At 46.4% G+C, this 15,760-nt stretch overlaps 1 protein-coding gene across 1 annotated transcript in view; it reads right to left on the bottom strand.

The window, feature by feature from the left end:
* The window catches only part of LOC147709124 (uncharacterized), a 3,078,084-nt gene that overhangs the window by 740,416 nt on the left and 2,321,908 nt on the right, over positions 1–15,760 (bottom strand). Inside the window, exon 31 of the mRNA XM_086927727.1 lies at positions 60–122. Within this exon, the coding sequence (XP_086783853.1) occupies positions 60–122 (63 nt within the window). The remainder of the gene's footprint in view (positions 1–59; positions 123–15,760) is intronic.

The following is a 15,760-nucleotide window of genomic DNA, read 5'->3' as shown; positions in this document are numbered from 1 at the left end:
AATTATTCCTATTTTAGCCAAAATCTCAATCACAAGTTAAAGATTGTCTCTGTACTTACTTAGTTTTCCAGTTTTTGCAAATGAAAGGGCAGCCTGGAGGTCTGATTTTGTAGACACTAAAGCTGAAAATACAAAATATTATAGTTTATAATAACAAAACATTGATTATAGAATTACATCAAAATAAGCTTTGTATATTGTGATTATTTTGCCCAATGTCACAGCATTATTAGTCTGTAGTTTGATCTATTTAAAAGCCATTCTTTTAAATCACTCTGACGGACAGGTATTTCTGCTTTGAAGCGTGGGCAAGTTTTATGAATATCTTATCTTACCTTATCTTAGAAGCAGTTATAGAGCGTATGGCTGCCCGTAGACTGCCGTGGAGAAGTGTGGCTCAGGGGTTAGAGGCGGCAGACCCGGAATCTGAGATCGGCCCTGGACCAGGGTTCAATTCCCCGCCTCGGCGGGTGTTGGGCTCAAATATTCCACGGACTTGATAATTCTCGCTCCGGTGCCTACTCGACTCACGGGGTCACACTCTGCGACTCTGGGCAATAGCTTGCTTAATCTCCACAACGGCCCCTCGCTGCGGGATGCCTGGCTTTCACCTTGTGGATACCCTGCCAGGGTTATCTCACAGGGGAATACCAGGACGGGTTCCCTAAGCAAGCGCTGGGAAACCCACTGCAGGTAGCTGTGCGCTATATAAGCTCAACTACATTTACATTTACATGTCCCAGCACTAAGAACGCATGACCAGGACAGTTTTCAGGAGTCTGTGAAAAGGAAGCTCCAGGTTGGTTGTACGAAGGGTGGGGGGTGGAGTCGTAAGGAATTCCATAACTTGGCAACATTGCATCAAAATAACCAACCTCCACTTCTGGCTTTTTTTTAATGGAGGGGACCAGTGCAAGTTGGGAATTATTACACGGCAGATTTCTAGTAGAGGTTTAGGGAAAAGTCAGAGTTTAAGAAATCAAAGGGCCTATGTCCAACAATGGCCTATAAGCTATACAGAGGGATTTGAATTTGACCCTTTGGGCCTCCGGGAGCCAATGAAGGGAAAGAATAGCCTGCTGGGCTAACTTGTGTCTGGGAAAATTAAGCAGCAGCCGAGCTGCCGAAATCTGTACTACCTGCAGTTTCTGCATTACACATTTAGGGGCTCCTAAATACAGGAAATTTCGGTAGTCTAGGCAAGATAAAGTTAATATCTGGACTACTATTCTTTCAGAAGAAGGGGGTAGAAGATGAAGAAGTTTCCTGCGAGTCCTAAGGATGCCATAACATGTTGCAGCTATTGTTGTGGCCTGGGTATCCATGGTCAGTGATTTGTCTAACCAGAAACCTAGACATTTTATGGCCGACTTGAGAGAAGGAGGAGTGCCCAGAAGGCTCGGCCATCTCAGGCCCCCAGAATCATAAGTTCTGTCTTCTCGTCATTTAATTTCAGGGCGGCGTTGTTCATCTACTTTGCCACAGCTTCTAAACATGGGAAGATGGCCGGAGAGCAGGGATCCTGCTTGAGAGAGAGGGCAAAAACAAATTACATATCCTCTGCATATGAGATTATAAAAATTCCAATTGGCAGAAAGATATCAGCCAAAGAACGCATACATAGATTGAACAGCATAGGACTTATTGAGGAGCCCTGGGGAACTCTGCTGTTCAATGAAAAGGTGTCTGAGGTATCTGAGGTACAACTTCCCTCAAAGACCTGAAAGGTCCTGTCAGTAAGAAAAGATCAAAGCCAGAAGAGGGCATGCCCCGTAACTTTCACATTACGAATTCTCTCAATAATGGGGTCGTCACTGACAGTATTAAATGCTGCACTGAGATCGAGTAGGCTAGTGACGACTGATCCTCCTCAATCCAGCAGCATTTTAACCTCCTCAAGAACTACCAGGCGTTCCGTCTCTCTACCGTGTTTCTGTCTAAACCCAGTCTGGATAGGGTGGAGAATGTCGTGAGCCTCTAGATACTCTGAGAGGTGCTTATAATAATAAAATAATAATAATAAAGTAGTTTATAAAGCGCCTGGTGACGCCATCCCAGCGTGTCCCCGCGCTGTGGAGATAAGATTCGTACAGCAGCCGTGGTAGCCTTCCCCGCCCAGCAGTGTTCTAAAGATTGTACAAATAAAGTTCAAGTTCGAAATTTGTATAGCGCACTACTCACCCAGAGGGTCTCAAGGCGCTTGAGGGAGGTGTGTATTTTACTTATTGAATATCTAAGTCTTTAGTTGTTTTCTGAAGGCGGGGTGGTTCTGAGTGAGGCGGAGGTGGGTGGGGAGAGAGTTCCAGGTTTTGGCTGCTAAGTATGAGAAGGATCTCCCTCCCATGGTGGATCTATGGATGCGTGGGATTGTGGCGAGGGCTTAATTGGACGATCGTAGTTGGCGGGAGGGGGTGTAAAAGGACAGGCGTGTGTTGAGGCAATCGGGTCCTAAGTTGTAGAGGGCTTTGTGGGCGTGGGTGAGGAGGCGGAACGTTATTCTCTTGTTGACGGGGAGCCAGTGTAGGTCTTTAAGGTGGCCGGAAAGGTGAGCTTGGCGGGGGATGTCAAGTATGAGTCTGGCTGAGGCGTTTTGGATACGTTGGAGTTTTTTCTGTAGTTTGGCTGTGGTTCCGGCATAAAGGGTATTTCCATAGTCCAGTCGGCTAGTGACCAGTGCATGCGTGACCGTCTTTCTAGTTTCGGAGGGGATCCAGCGGAAGATTTTTTTGAGCATGCGTAGGATGTTGAAGCAGGATGACGTGACGGCGTTGACTTGTCTTGTCATCGAGAGGGAGGAGTCTAGGATGAAACCCAGGTTCCGTGCGTGGTCCGTGGGGATGGGAGCTGTTCCCAAGGCTGGAGGCCACCATGAGTTGTCCCAGGCGGAGGGGGATGAGCCTAAGATGAGGACTTCAGTTTTGTCCGATTTAGTTTTAGGCGGCTGTTCTTCATCCATTCAGCTACTTCTTTCATTCCTTCGTGTAAGTTTGTTTTGGCGGTGTTTGGGTCTTTGGTGAGGGAGAGGATCAGTTGGGTGTCATCTGCGTAAGAGATGATGTTGAGGTTGTGGTGGTGCGCTATGGTTGCCAGGGGACTCATGTATACGTTGAAGAGGGTGGGGCTGAGAGATGATCCTTGTGGTACGCCGCAGATAACTGGGTTGGCTTCTGATCTAAAAGGGGGGAGGCGGACTCTCTGGGTTCTTCCGGTAAGGAACAAGGTGATCCAGTCCAGTGCTTTTCCTTGTATTCCGATGTTGCTGAGGCGTTGTATAAGGGTGCTATGACATACTGTGCCAAAGGCTGCAGATAGGTCTAGTAGTATGAGGGCAGCTGTTTCTCCGTTGTCCAGAAGAGTTCGAATGTCGTCTGTTGCTGCGATGAGGGCGGTCTCAGTGCTGTGTTTGGCTCAGAACCCGGACTGTGAATTGTTGGATTCGAGGAAGGCGGCGAGTTGATTGTTAACTGCTTTCTCAATGACTTTGGCAGGGAATGGGAGGAGCGAGATGGGGCGGTAGTTCTTAAGTTCAGTGGGGTCTGCTGTGGGTTTCTTCAGAAGGGCGCTGAGTTCGGCATGTTTCCAGCTTTCCGGGAATGTAGCGGAATCGAGGGAGCAGCAGATGATGTCTTTGAGGTGGGGTGCGATGGTGGAGTCTGCTTTGTTGAAAATGTGGTGGGGGCATGGGTCAGTTGGCGAGCCTGAGTGGATAGAGTTCATCAAGCGGATGGTGTCTTCAGTGGTGATTGGGTTCCAGGCGTAAAGGTTGTTGGAAGGAGGTTTTATTTCGGAGGAGGGGGGTGTGGATTGGTTTCCAAAGCTGTTATGTATGTCAGCGATTTTGTTGTGGAAGAATGAGGCTAGAGAGTCACAGAGGTCTTGAGAGGGGGTGATGTCGTTGGTGCCGGCGGTGGGGTTGGTAAACTCTTTGACGATGTTGAATAGTTCCTTGCTGTTGTGGGTGTTGTTGTCGAGTTGATCCTTGAATGCTGATTTCTTTGTGGATCGGATCAGTTGGTGGTGTTTGCGGGTGGCGTTCTTGAAGGTGGCTAGGTTGTCAGTGGTTGGGTTTTTTCGCCAGGCTTTCTCTAGGGTGCGACAGGTCTTCTTGGATTTCTTAAGGTCTTCGTTGAACCATGGGGCTTTTTTGCTACCTTGCTTGATATGAATGTTTTTCAAGGGTGCTAATTCATCAGCGCAGTGGGTGATCCATTGTGTGAGGTCGGTGGCTGCTTGGTTTGGATCCAGTGATTTGTCGCGGGGGTTTTGGTGGAGCGATGTGAAGAGCTGGTCGGTGGTGATTTTGTTCCAGTTTCTGCGGGGTAATGGTTGTGGGTGGTTGTGGGTTGTGGTCTTTTTGTAGTTGACCTCAGATCCTTCCAATCTGAGGCCAACCAGGAGTCTATTCCAGTTGCAAGCCGCTAACACTCTAAATGAGCGGCCTCCCAGTTTGGCTCTTTTTACGCGGGGAATCTTCAGTTGGCCCGTTCTTTCTGAGCGTAATGCTCTGCCAGGCTCGTATATGTGTACCAGGTCTTGGAGATAGGATGGAGCTTTATGCCAGATTATCCTGTGGCATATTAGGAGCACTTTACACATAACTCTCTTTCTGACCGGCAACCAGTGTAGAGTCGCGAGAGCAGGTTTGGATGCTGCTCTTTTTGGGAGTCTCAGGACCAGACGAGCGGCCGTAATTTGAAGGACTCGCAGGCGCCTCATACTTTTTTTCTGTGGTGCCTAAAAACAAGACATTTTCGTAATCCATATGGGATGTCACCAATGCTTGGGTCATGGTGCGTCTAGCCTCCAGCGGAAGTAAATCTAAGGTGTGGTTGAGAGTTTTTAACACCCCAAAACACTTTCCCACTAGGCGGCGAATGTGGCCTTTGTAAGATAGCGTGGGATCAACCTATATCCCCAGGTTCTTAGCCTCCTTACAGGGAATGGGCATTGGACCCAGGCATGATGGCCACCAATCCGCAGTCCAACTCAAGTTGTTCCCACCAATCACCATTACCTCCGTCTTGGAGCCGTTAAGCTTCAAACAGTGCGAGTTCATCTATCCTGCCAAAGCCTGCATACAGGCCTTGAAATTAGATGCCGACGTTGACGGTGCTTAGGACAAAGAGATCAACAGCTGGGTGTTGTCGGCGTAGGAGACTAACTCCACTCCATACGCTTGCACCACTTCAGCCAGGGGGGCCATATATAGATTAAACAAAGTTGGCCTCATGGCCGAGCCCTGAGGCACCCCTTGTTCTAAAGCTATCGCTGATGATTTAAAGAAGCCTCGTTGGACCTGAAAGCTTCGGCCTGTGAGGAACGATTTCAACCATCCTAGCGCGGACTCAGTGACACCTGCTTTGTTTAGACACTGCGGCAAGATGGAGTGACCTACAGTGTCAAACGCCGCACTGAGGTTCAGCATCACCAGTGCCATGGTATGTCCAGCATCCGCCCCTTGACGCAAGATCTCAGTCGCTCTCAAAAGGGTCGTCTCCGTCGAGAAGCCCGGCCGGAAGCCTGATTGAGAGGAGTGTAGGAAGCTGTTCTTCTCTAAGTGTGCCATCAGTTGAACATTGGCCACTTTTTCAGCCACTTTGGCTAGGTACGGCAGCAGGGAGATCGGCCTTAAGTTCTCAAGTACTTCATGCCTTACATTGGGTTTCTCTTTTTCATGGGAAGAACTACAGCTTTTTTCCAATCTTCAGGGAGTATTTCGGAGGTAAACGAGATCGAAGTACATGCCTGATGTAAGGTTCCAGCACCGGGAGGCTCTCTCCCATCACCCTGGGTGGTGCCGGGTCCCAAGGGGAGCCAGATTTAATACTCTGACAGATGCTGCTAAGTATCTCTGGTGGGGGAACCGAAAAAACCTTCAGACAGTTTTCCACATTACTTGCCCCCGCAACCTCCTCAAAGTCAGGTCCACATTCCGTGTTGCCAGAGAAGGTCGCATAGATACCTCTGACCTTTCCTGTAAAGTAGTCATCTACTCTGTTACACTCTGCTACCGAGTCATTTTCTGGGGTATTAGCATTTACTATCACAGAGATCTCCTTAAAGATTTTAAAATGTTCTCTCGAGGAGTTTTCTGCCTCCCCAATACGATTTTTATAGTGCATGGCCTTAGTTCCTCGCAACATAATTTGGTACTTTCTCTGTGCTTCCTTATAAGTTATCTTCATTTGAGGGCAGAAGTCCACCCGCCATCTGCGCTCTAGTCTTTTACATTCCGATTTAGCAGCGTGCAGCTCGGGTGTAAACCAAGGGGCTGACTTTTTTCCCCTTGCTCCCTGCCTTGGATAAGCACATCAGGCCGTCGTATATAGGGTGTTAAGAATGCGCCTCTCTAGTTTGCTATTTGCGCTTTCACAGTCAGCGCCCCCCTGTGGACCCCCTTTCTGTAATAATTTATTGAAAGTGTCTTGTGAAAAGTGCTTCCATTTGCGTCATGGGTAGCTCTTATTATCCCCCCTGTGTGTGTCCGTGGCTGGAGTGTATATTTTAAAGGGGAGTAAAAAATGATCCGACCAAGGTACAGGTAGGGGAGTATCCACCCTTACTCCGTCCCAGCTTCCAAATGCTGGATCCAGTAAGTGGCCATGCTTATGAGTCGGGGTAGTGTTTTTCAGTTCTAATTGTAAGGCCTGCAATTCTTGCCTTATGTCTATTGCCTTCTTAACTTGTTCATCTTCAAGATGGATATTAAGGTCTCCTAACACCAGGAGTCTACTCTTCCTTTTGGCTAAATGAGCGATAGCCTCCACTAGACTAGTCTTAAAATCTTTAAGCCCTCCTGGGGGTCTATAAACGAGGATCCCCGACACAGAATGTTGAGGTCAAGGTTTTAAAGTGAAATGGCCGGCCTCACAGCTATCTATTTGTAGGGGAACTAAAGTGCATTCAAGCGGAGCCGTAATAGCAATGGCAATCCCTCCACCCCTCCCCTCGCTCCTATCTAATCTGGCCAGTGAGTAACTTGGCGGGATAGCTTCTATTTTATCAGGGTCGGAGTGTTCACCTAGCCAGGTGTCCGTTAGGAAGAGAACATCCATCTTCTCATCCAGAAGGAGATCCCAAATCTGATTGCTGTGCTTGCTTAGTGATCTACAATTCAGCAAGCCTCCTTGGACCCTCCCATTGTCTGTCCCACTGACCGGTTCTCTCTGGCCTTTAAAGGAGCACAGTGAGCAGTTTCGGAGTGTTAGTGTCTCCATTGAGTGCCAGCAAGGTCCCGCACTAGATGGACATAAATCTAGCAGTTCTTGTCTCCCATATTGTATGTGGGTTGGTCTAGATTGCACAGGGTTCATGGCCCCGGGTCCAGACGGGCTTAACTTTGACGCAACTTCGGCGCGCCTCCGTCGCGGACGCTGCACGTGTCCGCTGCGCGGATGCTGTCTCATACACATATATAGGGGGTAGGGCGAGGGAAGGGGCAGCTAGAGCGCTGACCTGACAACAATGAACCCGGGAGTGCTGGGCTCCTCCTCCTATTAACATGACTCTCGATGACTTTGCTTAGTCCAGGCAGCAGAGGAAGGGGCATTAATTCCCTGGGTGAAGGAGGTTGAGATAGTTTTTTTCAGAAGGGCCTTCACCATGGCATGTTTCCAGGAAGAATTTCTTCGGCTAAGGAGATATTCAAGATGTTGAGTAGGAAAGGTAGGATATGATCGAGATTATTGGCTAAGATAACCGGGGGCGAATCTGGTTTGGATGGTGAAAAGGTGAGATAGATATCATCAATTTTTTGCTGGAAGAACTTTGCAATAAAGTTGCGGAGGGATGTTGATGATTCGGGATTTGGGAAGTTGTGGGGAAAGATCAAAAAGCGTTTTAACAATCTGCAATATTTCTCTTGGTGCATTTGAGGCTTCATTATTTAATTTTATCATAGTATGTTCTCTCCGGCAATATAATATCACAGTGTTACTTTTGATGATCTCCATATATTTTGTTTTGCCTATTAGTAGTCTTTCCTCCACGATCTCTCTACTTTCTCTCTACTTTCTCACACAACTGTCATAGAGGCCTATAGTGAGGAGTATACCAAGGAGGTGATATATATTTGGCATATCCGGTTTTCATGGGAATTACTTGGTCCAGCGATTGGCTATTCCAGTGCAAAAACTCACTACAGGCTTAAGATCTGGATTGAGTTCCGGTCTAGTTGTATTAGGAATCAGTTTCCAAGAATTGACGTTAAGTTTAGACCGGCAGCAATCTGTCCGGGTGGTGAAACTGGAGGGAGAACGAGGGCAAGGGAGGTCAATAGTGAAACGAATCATAAAATGATCGACCAGTTGATTAGAAAAGGCTCTTGGATTTTTTTTAACTGTTTTTATTACAATAGCAAAAAAGTTGGCAATACAGACAGAAATCAATTACATTCCATTAGATACTGAATTACATTTTCCCTATAATGACCCGTTTCGTTAACGCCATGTGTACCCTCTTGCAGTGTCAGTACTTCTTCCTATTTAAATCCCCTCGTTATTCCCTTTCTATCTCCTCATCTGAACTATCTCCATCCGATTCTGTCAGCGGATCACAAATGTCCCCCCTAAAAGTATTCCATGCTGCCCATATCTTATTCAATTTTCGCGGGCATTTTCTGGTGGCATAGACTGTACGTTCAATGATCATTGTAAGGTCCATGTTTCTGCACCATGCAGACAGTGTCGGTGCCTCTGCCGCTCCCCATTTCTGGGCAATGTCTCTCCTGGCGATTAATAGACCTAGTGTAACCCATATCAGCCCATATCGTGTGAGTTCATTAGGCTCCCATATGTTTAGTAAGCATCTTCTTGGTTCTGGTAGTAGCGATGTTTCTGTTCCTGTGAAATAGTGCGTAGCACCTGTCTCCAATAGTTCACTATGATCGGGCAGTCCCATATTGTATGAAAAAAGGTTCCCTCTTCCCCGCAGCCTCTCAAGCAAAATGGGTGTGGTGCCCTCTGTATTTTATGTAGTGTTGTCCTAGCATAATATATTCTATGTAGGATTTTAAGTTGCACCAACATCAACCTAGCCGAGATGCCTACTTCCTTAGGGGATGCTAGGGCCTCTCTCCACTCCGGGTCGTCCATGTCTCCTATCTCACCCGTCCATTTCTCTTTTAATATACCTGTGGGGTCTGGCAGAATATTAAAAAGTTTCCGATATGTGAAAGATGTGGCACTTTGGGTCATATGTTCCGTCAGTAGTCGGTCCTCTAATGGGGATGCTTCAGGGACTTCAGAATCTGGTGTGAGCACCGTCAGTAAAGCGTGTCTAATTTGCATGTATCTGAATTTTTCATTGTGCCCTAAGTTGTACTGTTGTTGCAACTGAATAAATGGGGTGTCCTACAGATCCCCCACCGTGGAGATGCCTATGTTGACCAACGTTGTAAAGCCCTTGTATCGCAGTAGGGTTGAATGACGTTACAACGCATGCTTTTACCACGCATGCTGTTACATGCGATTACAACGAAAGTATTACAACGAAAACCTTTACAACGCATTACACTTGGGGGTGCTGGATAGTGAATAGTTTAATTTACTATTCCAACTCCAGTCCCCGTGGACACTAGGGAAGGTGTTGGATAGTAAATTAAAACTATTCCTTATCCTAGAGCGCCCCCCAGTGTAATGCGTTGTAACGGTTTTCGTTGTAATACATGCTTTGTAATAGCACTGCGTGGTAAAAGTTGCGTTGTAAAGGTTGCATACCTCGCCGTAGTTGCCCTAGTGCCTTGGTGTCCCAGAGCGGAGTCAGTTTCATTATTACCCCTCTCCATCCCAGCCTGGCGTGTGCTGCATACCAAATCAGTGCTGTGTGCTTAGTAGGTCCCACTAGTTTCGTGACCATACCTCTATTGTAGAGTGCTGCTAGCATGTTATTTGTTCCCAATTGTGCCCTGTCTGCGCTGTAGGCTGGGTCATCATGGGGTACGTGTATCCAGTGGTTTATTACTTTGAGTTGCGCGGCCCAGTAGTACAGTTGGATATTTGGGAGTGCTATCCCTCCGTCGTACCAACTGTTGTACAGTTTCGCCTGGGCTATGCGGGCCAGACGGTTGCCCCAGAGAAGGACTGAAACCTGTGCCGCCACTTGCTTAAAATATCGGGGTGGGATCAGATCGGGCGTATTTTCAAGGGCGTATAGGAACCGCGGAAGGGCCTCCATTTTGTACAGTGCTGCTCTACCCGGAAGTGTGAGGGGCAGCGACGGCCAGTGTGTCACGTCGCGTTTTAGTCTCTCCAGCAGGGGAGCTAAATTCTTGGAAAAGAAATCTGTTGTGGATTTAGTGATGTGTATTCCTAAGTATTTAAACAAGTTTTCTGTAGTCAGCAATGGATACTCTGCCGAAAGAATTGGCTTCGGTCCTCTGAGAATGTACATAACCGATTTAGAACAATTTATTGTATATCCTGAGAGTCTAACATGAGTGTTACAAATATTGAGTAGTTCTGGTATGCCGCTACCTGGGTCTGAGAGATAGACCAACATGCCATCTGCATAGAGTGAGACACTGTCTTCCAATCCCTCCTTCCAGTTGATACCTTTTAACAGTGGGGTGTTTCTAATTAGTGTCGCCAGGGGTTCCAGCACTAGCGCGAACAGCAGTGGCGATAGGGGGCATCCTTGACGTGTTTCCCGTGCCAAGGCGATCTTCTCTGATATGTGACCATTTGCTGTCACTCTAGCCACCGGATTAGTGTATAGGAGTCTCACCCACACGCAGAACTTGGGGCCAAAACCCACACGTGTCAAGACTTCAAATAAATATTGCCACTCTACCATGTCGATCGCCATTTTTGCGTCCAAGGACAATATCACAGCCGGTCCCACCAGATCCGAGGCCCTTGCTATTGCTCCCTGCACTAGTCTAAGATTGAGGGCTGTGTTTCTGTGAGGCATAAACCCCGACTGATCCAGGTGTATCAGCTGTGGCAGATGTGCTATCAATCTGTTTGCTAGTAGTTTTGCTAGGATTTTTCCCTCTGCGTTCAGCAAGGAAATCGGACGATACGATGTACATTCCGTTGGTGGTTTTTCAGGCTTTGGGATCGCCACTATCGTCGCAATCCGTTGGTCTAATGGTAATTCGGCCTTTTCCAAGCTCTCTTCCTACATGGCCAAGAGAGGCGGGCCCACCGTTTCTGCCATTAATTTATACCATTCGACGGGTATTCCGTTCGGGCCCAACGCTTTCCCTGATTTTACCGAATGTATCGCAGTTTGAAGTTCTTCCAGCGTTAGGTCAGCTTCCAACTCCAAGGCGGCGTCCGGTGTAAGGGTGGACATCGCAATGTGTCTGAGAGCTTCATGTATGTCCGTCTCGACTAGGCCCCCCTCGGGGTATATACCTCCCTAAAGTGATCTGCTAGGATGTTCACTATGTCTTCAGGGTGTGATGCTAGCACCCATTCCTTCGTCCTCAGCTGTTGTATCCCTCTTGTGCCCTCCCCATTGCTATCGAGCCATGCCAGCATTTTACCAGCTTTATCCCCTACGTCATATACTTTTGTCTCTCGTCGCAGTGATATTCTCAACGGTCCATAATTTTAGGTAGTCTCGATGTTGCTGCTGGCATAAATTTAGTGTGTGGGCTGTGTCTTGGGTAGGGTCTGTCGAGTGTGCTGTTTCCGCCTCCAGAAGTGCCACCTCTAGCTCTGTGGGTCTTGGATTTTTAAGAGAATATTGTTAGAGAACACTGGGTCTAGCAAATGACCTGTTTCATGTATTGGGCCAGGGGCAAGTTGAGTGAGTCGAGTTGCAGAGAGGTCCAGCAAGAGGCCGGCTGCTTGAGCCCCAGCTGGGTCCTCTAAGTACATGTTAAAATTCCCTAGAAGTTTTAAGTTAAAATTTAAACTGGGCAGATTGGCAGCAACCTTGGGGAGGGTTTCTAAAAATTCCCTGCAAGGTCCTTGAGGACAATATGGCAAAATTCTTGAAAAGGTTTCGTTGGGTGACATGGATATGACAAATGTCAAACTTTCACAGCCAGAAGGTGACAAGGTTCAATAAATCATCGATAGTCTTTTTTAAGAATAACAGCAACCCCCCCCCCTCTTAGTCGGTCGACCTTTCCTACAGATGTTGTAATCTGGGAGCTGGGTTTGCACAAGGTCCGACCCTGAGTCGGCATGATGCCATATTTCTGTCAGGAACATAGCAACATGTTTCATTTCCAAAAAACAATAAATGTCCAGTTTGTGACAGGAAAGTGACTTGCAATTGATTAAGAAGGGCTGGGTTTGGTAGTAGGCATTTGATGGAGCAAGGTGGAGAAACAAAATTTTGTGTACCTCTTGTAAAATCACACTTCCATAATCATAACTTGAACTAATTGAATGACGTGTGAAATTAACCAACCTAGAATAAAAAGTTGCACCTACACAGACATACGTGGGAACTAATTTTGCTTATGTTGCAATCATAATTAACTAATTATGTGATTTTTGTTGTGTCCAAAACTAATAAGCAGCTTTGAGATAATGAAATGCGGCATAAATGTGCTTTTGTTTATGTATTTGTAGCAGAACCCGAAGGATAAGGGAGTATAAAATGCATAAATGTTGCTTATTTCGCTAGGTATGTCGCTTGCTATTGGGATCTGCCGCGCCGGGAAACCCTTTGTTGGGTAGCTGTGCGCATTACAAATGTAAACAAATAAAAATAAAATAGGTAACTACTAATAGGGAAAACCTTAGCAAGGGGTGGAGGTAAACAGAAGGGTTAGTTTTCCAAAATTAACGTTCGTTTGTTTCTATGATAGTTCCCATTCTGGCCAAGTGAAAACATGGCTGTTTTATTAAACTGCGAATAGAAGACGAACTGAGCATGGGCAGCTCAAATCAGAGTTCGAATGCGAGCTGCTTGTGACTGAAGTGAATGTAGTTCAAGGACAGTGTGGCCTGGAAGTTCAGATGGCTGCCAAAAAGGATGAGCACAATGGTTCTGAACGTGAGAAGATTCCATGAAGTTTCTAATTGAGAACAGGACTAGGCCGGACATTTTCTTAAACAAAGGACCTATTAGATTTTGCTGACACAATGGAAGACAAATATTAAAAAGATGAGGTTATGCTCATCCACCCTAAATTGTCCAATCAGAACTCGAGTTTTTGCAGATAGTTACTTTTGTAGATAGATAAAGTTAGTGAAAAAGGTATAAAAAGTGCTGATTTTACTGAAGAAAAAAACTTCTCTTCGATTTCATCCTGAGATGCTTCGGAATGCTGATTTCCTGAGATGTAAGACTTTCTTGAATAAATGATCTATTTCTTTGAATGAGAACTGAGCTTTAGATAAGGTTATTATTTAGATTAGTTAAGGAAGTTAGGACAAAATGAATTTTGGGAACTATCTGTCTTTTCCTAATACTTGTGTTCTGAAATCCAAATAATAATGTCTATTTCTGAATCATTAAAATAAATGAAAATGACTCTTTGAAATAAAATGTTCCTTTTAAAAGTTACTTTGAATAAAGAAAGAAATAATGTGAATACACTGTTAGACATGCTAAACTTTGCTTTTAATAAAAATTAGATAAGTGGAGAATTAAGCTGGTCTTGTATTTTCCTACGCCTAATTTTTTACTCGTAGATCCATTGATCTCAGTGGTGGTGTGTCTAAATAAATGTTTTGTTAATGAAAACCATGGTAAACTCATTTAAACTGCAGGTGTAAATAGTATAAATATTCAGTTTAGTTTTAGACACTCCGCTATGATACAGCAGCTCTCCTTTGAATTTCACCAATCCATGAAGTAGGATGAAAGTGGTTTATGAGTAATTTGCAGTGTTATGGGCCCCACTGATGAGTAGATGTATGAATTTGTACTTCAGGGAAAGGTGACATGGTTTTACAAATAATTTCCGGAGTAGTGCTGCATCACATTGACCAAAGAAAGGGAAGTAGCAGAGAGAGAGACTAGAGGAGAAAAAGGCTGAGAATGAGAGGGCATAGGCTGAAACAAAACTGCTGCTGGAGCATGAGAAGAGTATGATGGAGATGGAACTCAAAGCCAGGCAAATTTCAGAACCCAGCGGGAATGATGGCAGAATACCTTCATATCCTCTGGAGAGGTGAAGGTCCGGATACCACAAGACCTGATGCTCAAATATGTGGTGGGCAATTGTATAGACAAATGGTTTTCTGCCTATGAGCTAGCAATGAGGATTCACAGGGTCCCAGATGAGTTTGGGGGGGGGGGGGGGGGGGGCGGACTTATGGAACCAAATGCCCGCAGTGGGAAGGGATACTGGAGGTGGGTGACCAAATGAAGTACATATCTATGAAAGTTAAACTGGTCTCTAAATTTGGGTTGGACCCTGTGAAGTACCATCAGAGGTTCAGTAATATTCCCAAACCTGTCTTAGTTGAATATCTATGACTATTCCAGCAAGGCACTAAGTGTCTGGGTGTGGGGCAGCAAAGAGAATGATTTTACTGAGTTGTACAATCTTGTGTTGAGAGAGCACATGCTCAGTACTTGATTTGTGGACCATGCCAGCACCTACTTGACAGCAAGCTAACTGACCCCAGAGAGCTTGCAAAGGAGACAGGCCTCTGGATCAGTACCAGGGTGCCCAAGAAGGTACATGGGAGTTACCCCAAGAAGGGTGGTTCAGGTTCCTCCAAGCAGAGTGAGGGTGAGGTCAAAGAAGATATAGACAAGCCCCAGAATAATGTGTATGTGTGAGAGGGAAGGAATACCAGGCCCCTTGTGAGAAACAGGGAGGAGGTTCTGGTGGACCGTTGCCCAAGGCACCTCATTTCCATCCCTGGTGCATTGATTGTTCACAGATAGGATGCAAGCAGGGGAACTCTGTCTGCCTTAAGAAACTACCCACTGGTGGGAACTCTCCAGGTGTGGCCAATATGGCCTTAGTGATAAGTAGTCCCCAGGGTCAAGTGACAGACAATGCCCTATTCTCCCTTATTTGGGAGGCAGACTCAGAAGATGATCTGGTAATCTCTGAGGGTGGAAGTTGTCATTTCAACCAGATTGAAGTGAATGGGATCCCTGTCACTGCTTTGAGGGACACCAGGGCCAGCCAGACCATGGTAGTGTAAGGGCTGGTTTCCCCAAGTAGTACACCGGACAGGTGTGTAGGGCAACACAGGTCCAAGGACAGGACTGTTTCCCCCACATGGCCCTACTATCCCTGAAATAGGGTGGGGGAGTCACCCAGGGGACTGTCATAATTAGTCACCAGATGCCCAAAGAATGCATTCTGGGGAATGAATTGCTACAAGTGTCAGGAAAGATGGGATGGGTGACTGTTAAGGGTGCCCTGAAATCTCAGATTTCTGGGGGGTACCACTCCCAAATGAAAGGTACATAGCCCCAAATAACCCCCCCCCCCCCCTCAAGCGCCTTGAAACCCTCTGGGCGAGTAGTGCGCTATACAAATGTCTGAACTTGAACTTGAACAGATGGGGGTGCAGGAAGAGGAAGGACTCACCCTGACCCATTTTCAGCCTCAAGGTACATATCCTGGGTTGAGTGGCCAGTCTCAGACTACCATCCATGGAATGGTGGAAAGGAGAGTGGGAGAAGGGTGCCTAACACCTAAGACTGTTGTTCCCCACTCTGCAGAAACTCAGAGGTCAGAGAACCCTGTATGGCCTGGGGCCTGGCTCTTGACGCTGACAGCTGTCCTTATGACATGCTGTCCTTTCCACAATAGTTGCTTATACTCTTCAACTATTGTATTCCTACCGTTTACAATTAATTAAGTCGCCTCTTTTTGAAACCCAAT

Source organism: Lissotriton vulgaris, chromosome 6 (assembly GCF_964263255.1).
Source record: "Lissotriton vulgaris chromosome 6, aLisVul1.2, whole genome shotgun sequence".
Classification (NCBI taxonomy): Eukaryota; Metazoa; Chordata; class Amphibia; order Caudata; family Salamandridae; genus Lissotriton; species Lissotriton vulgaris.
The sequence above is the reverse complement of the archived record's forward strand: the minus strand, read 5'-3'. Positions and strand labels throughout refer to the sequence as shown.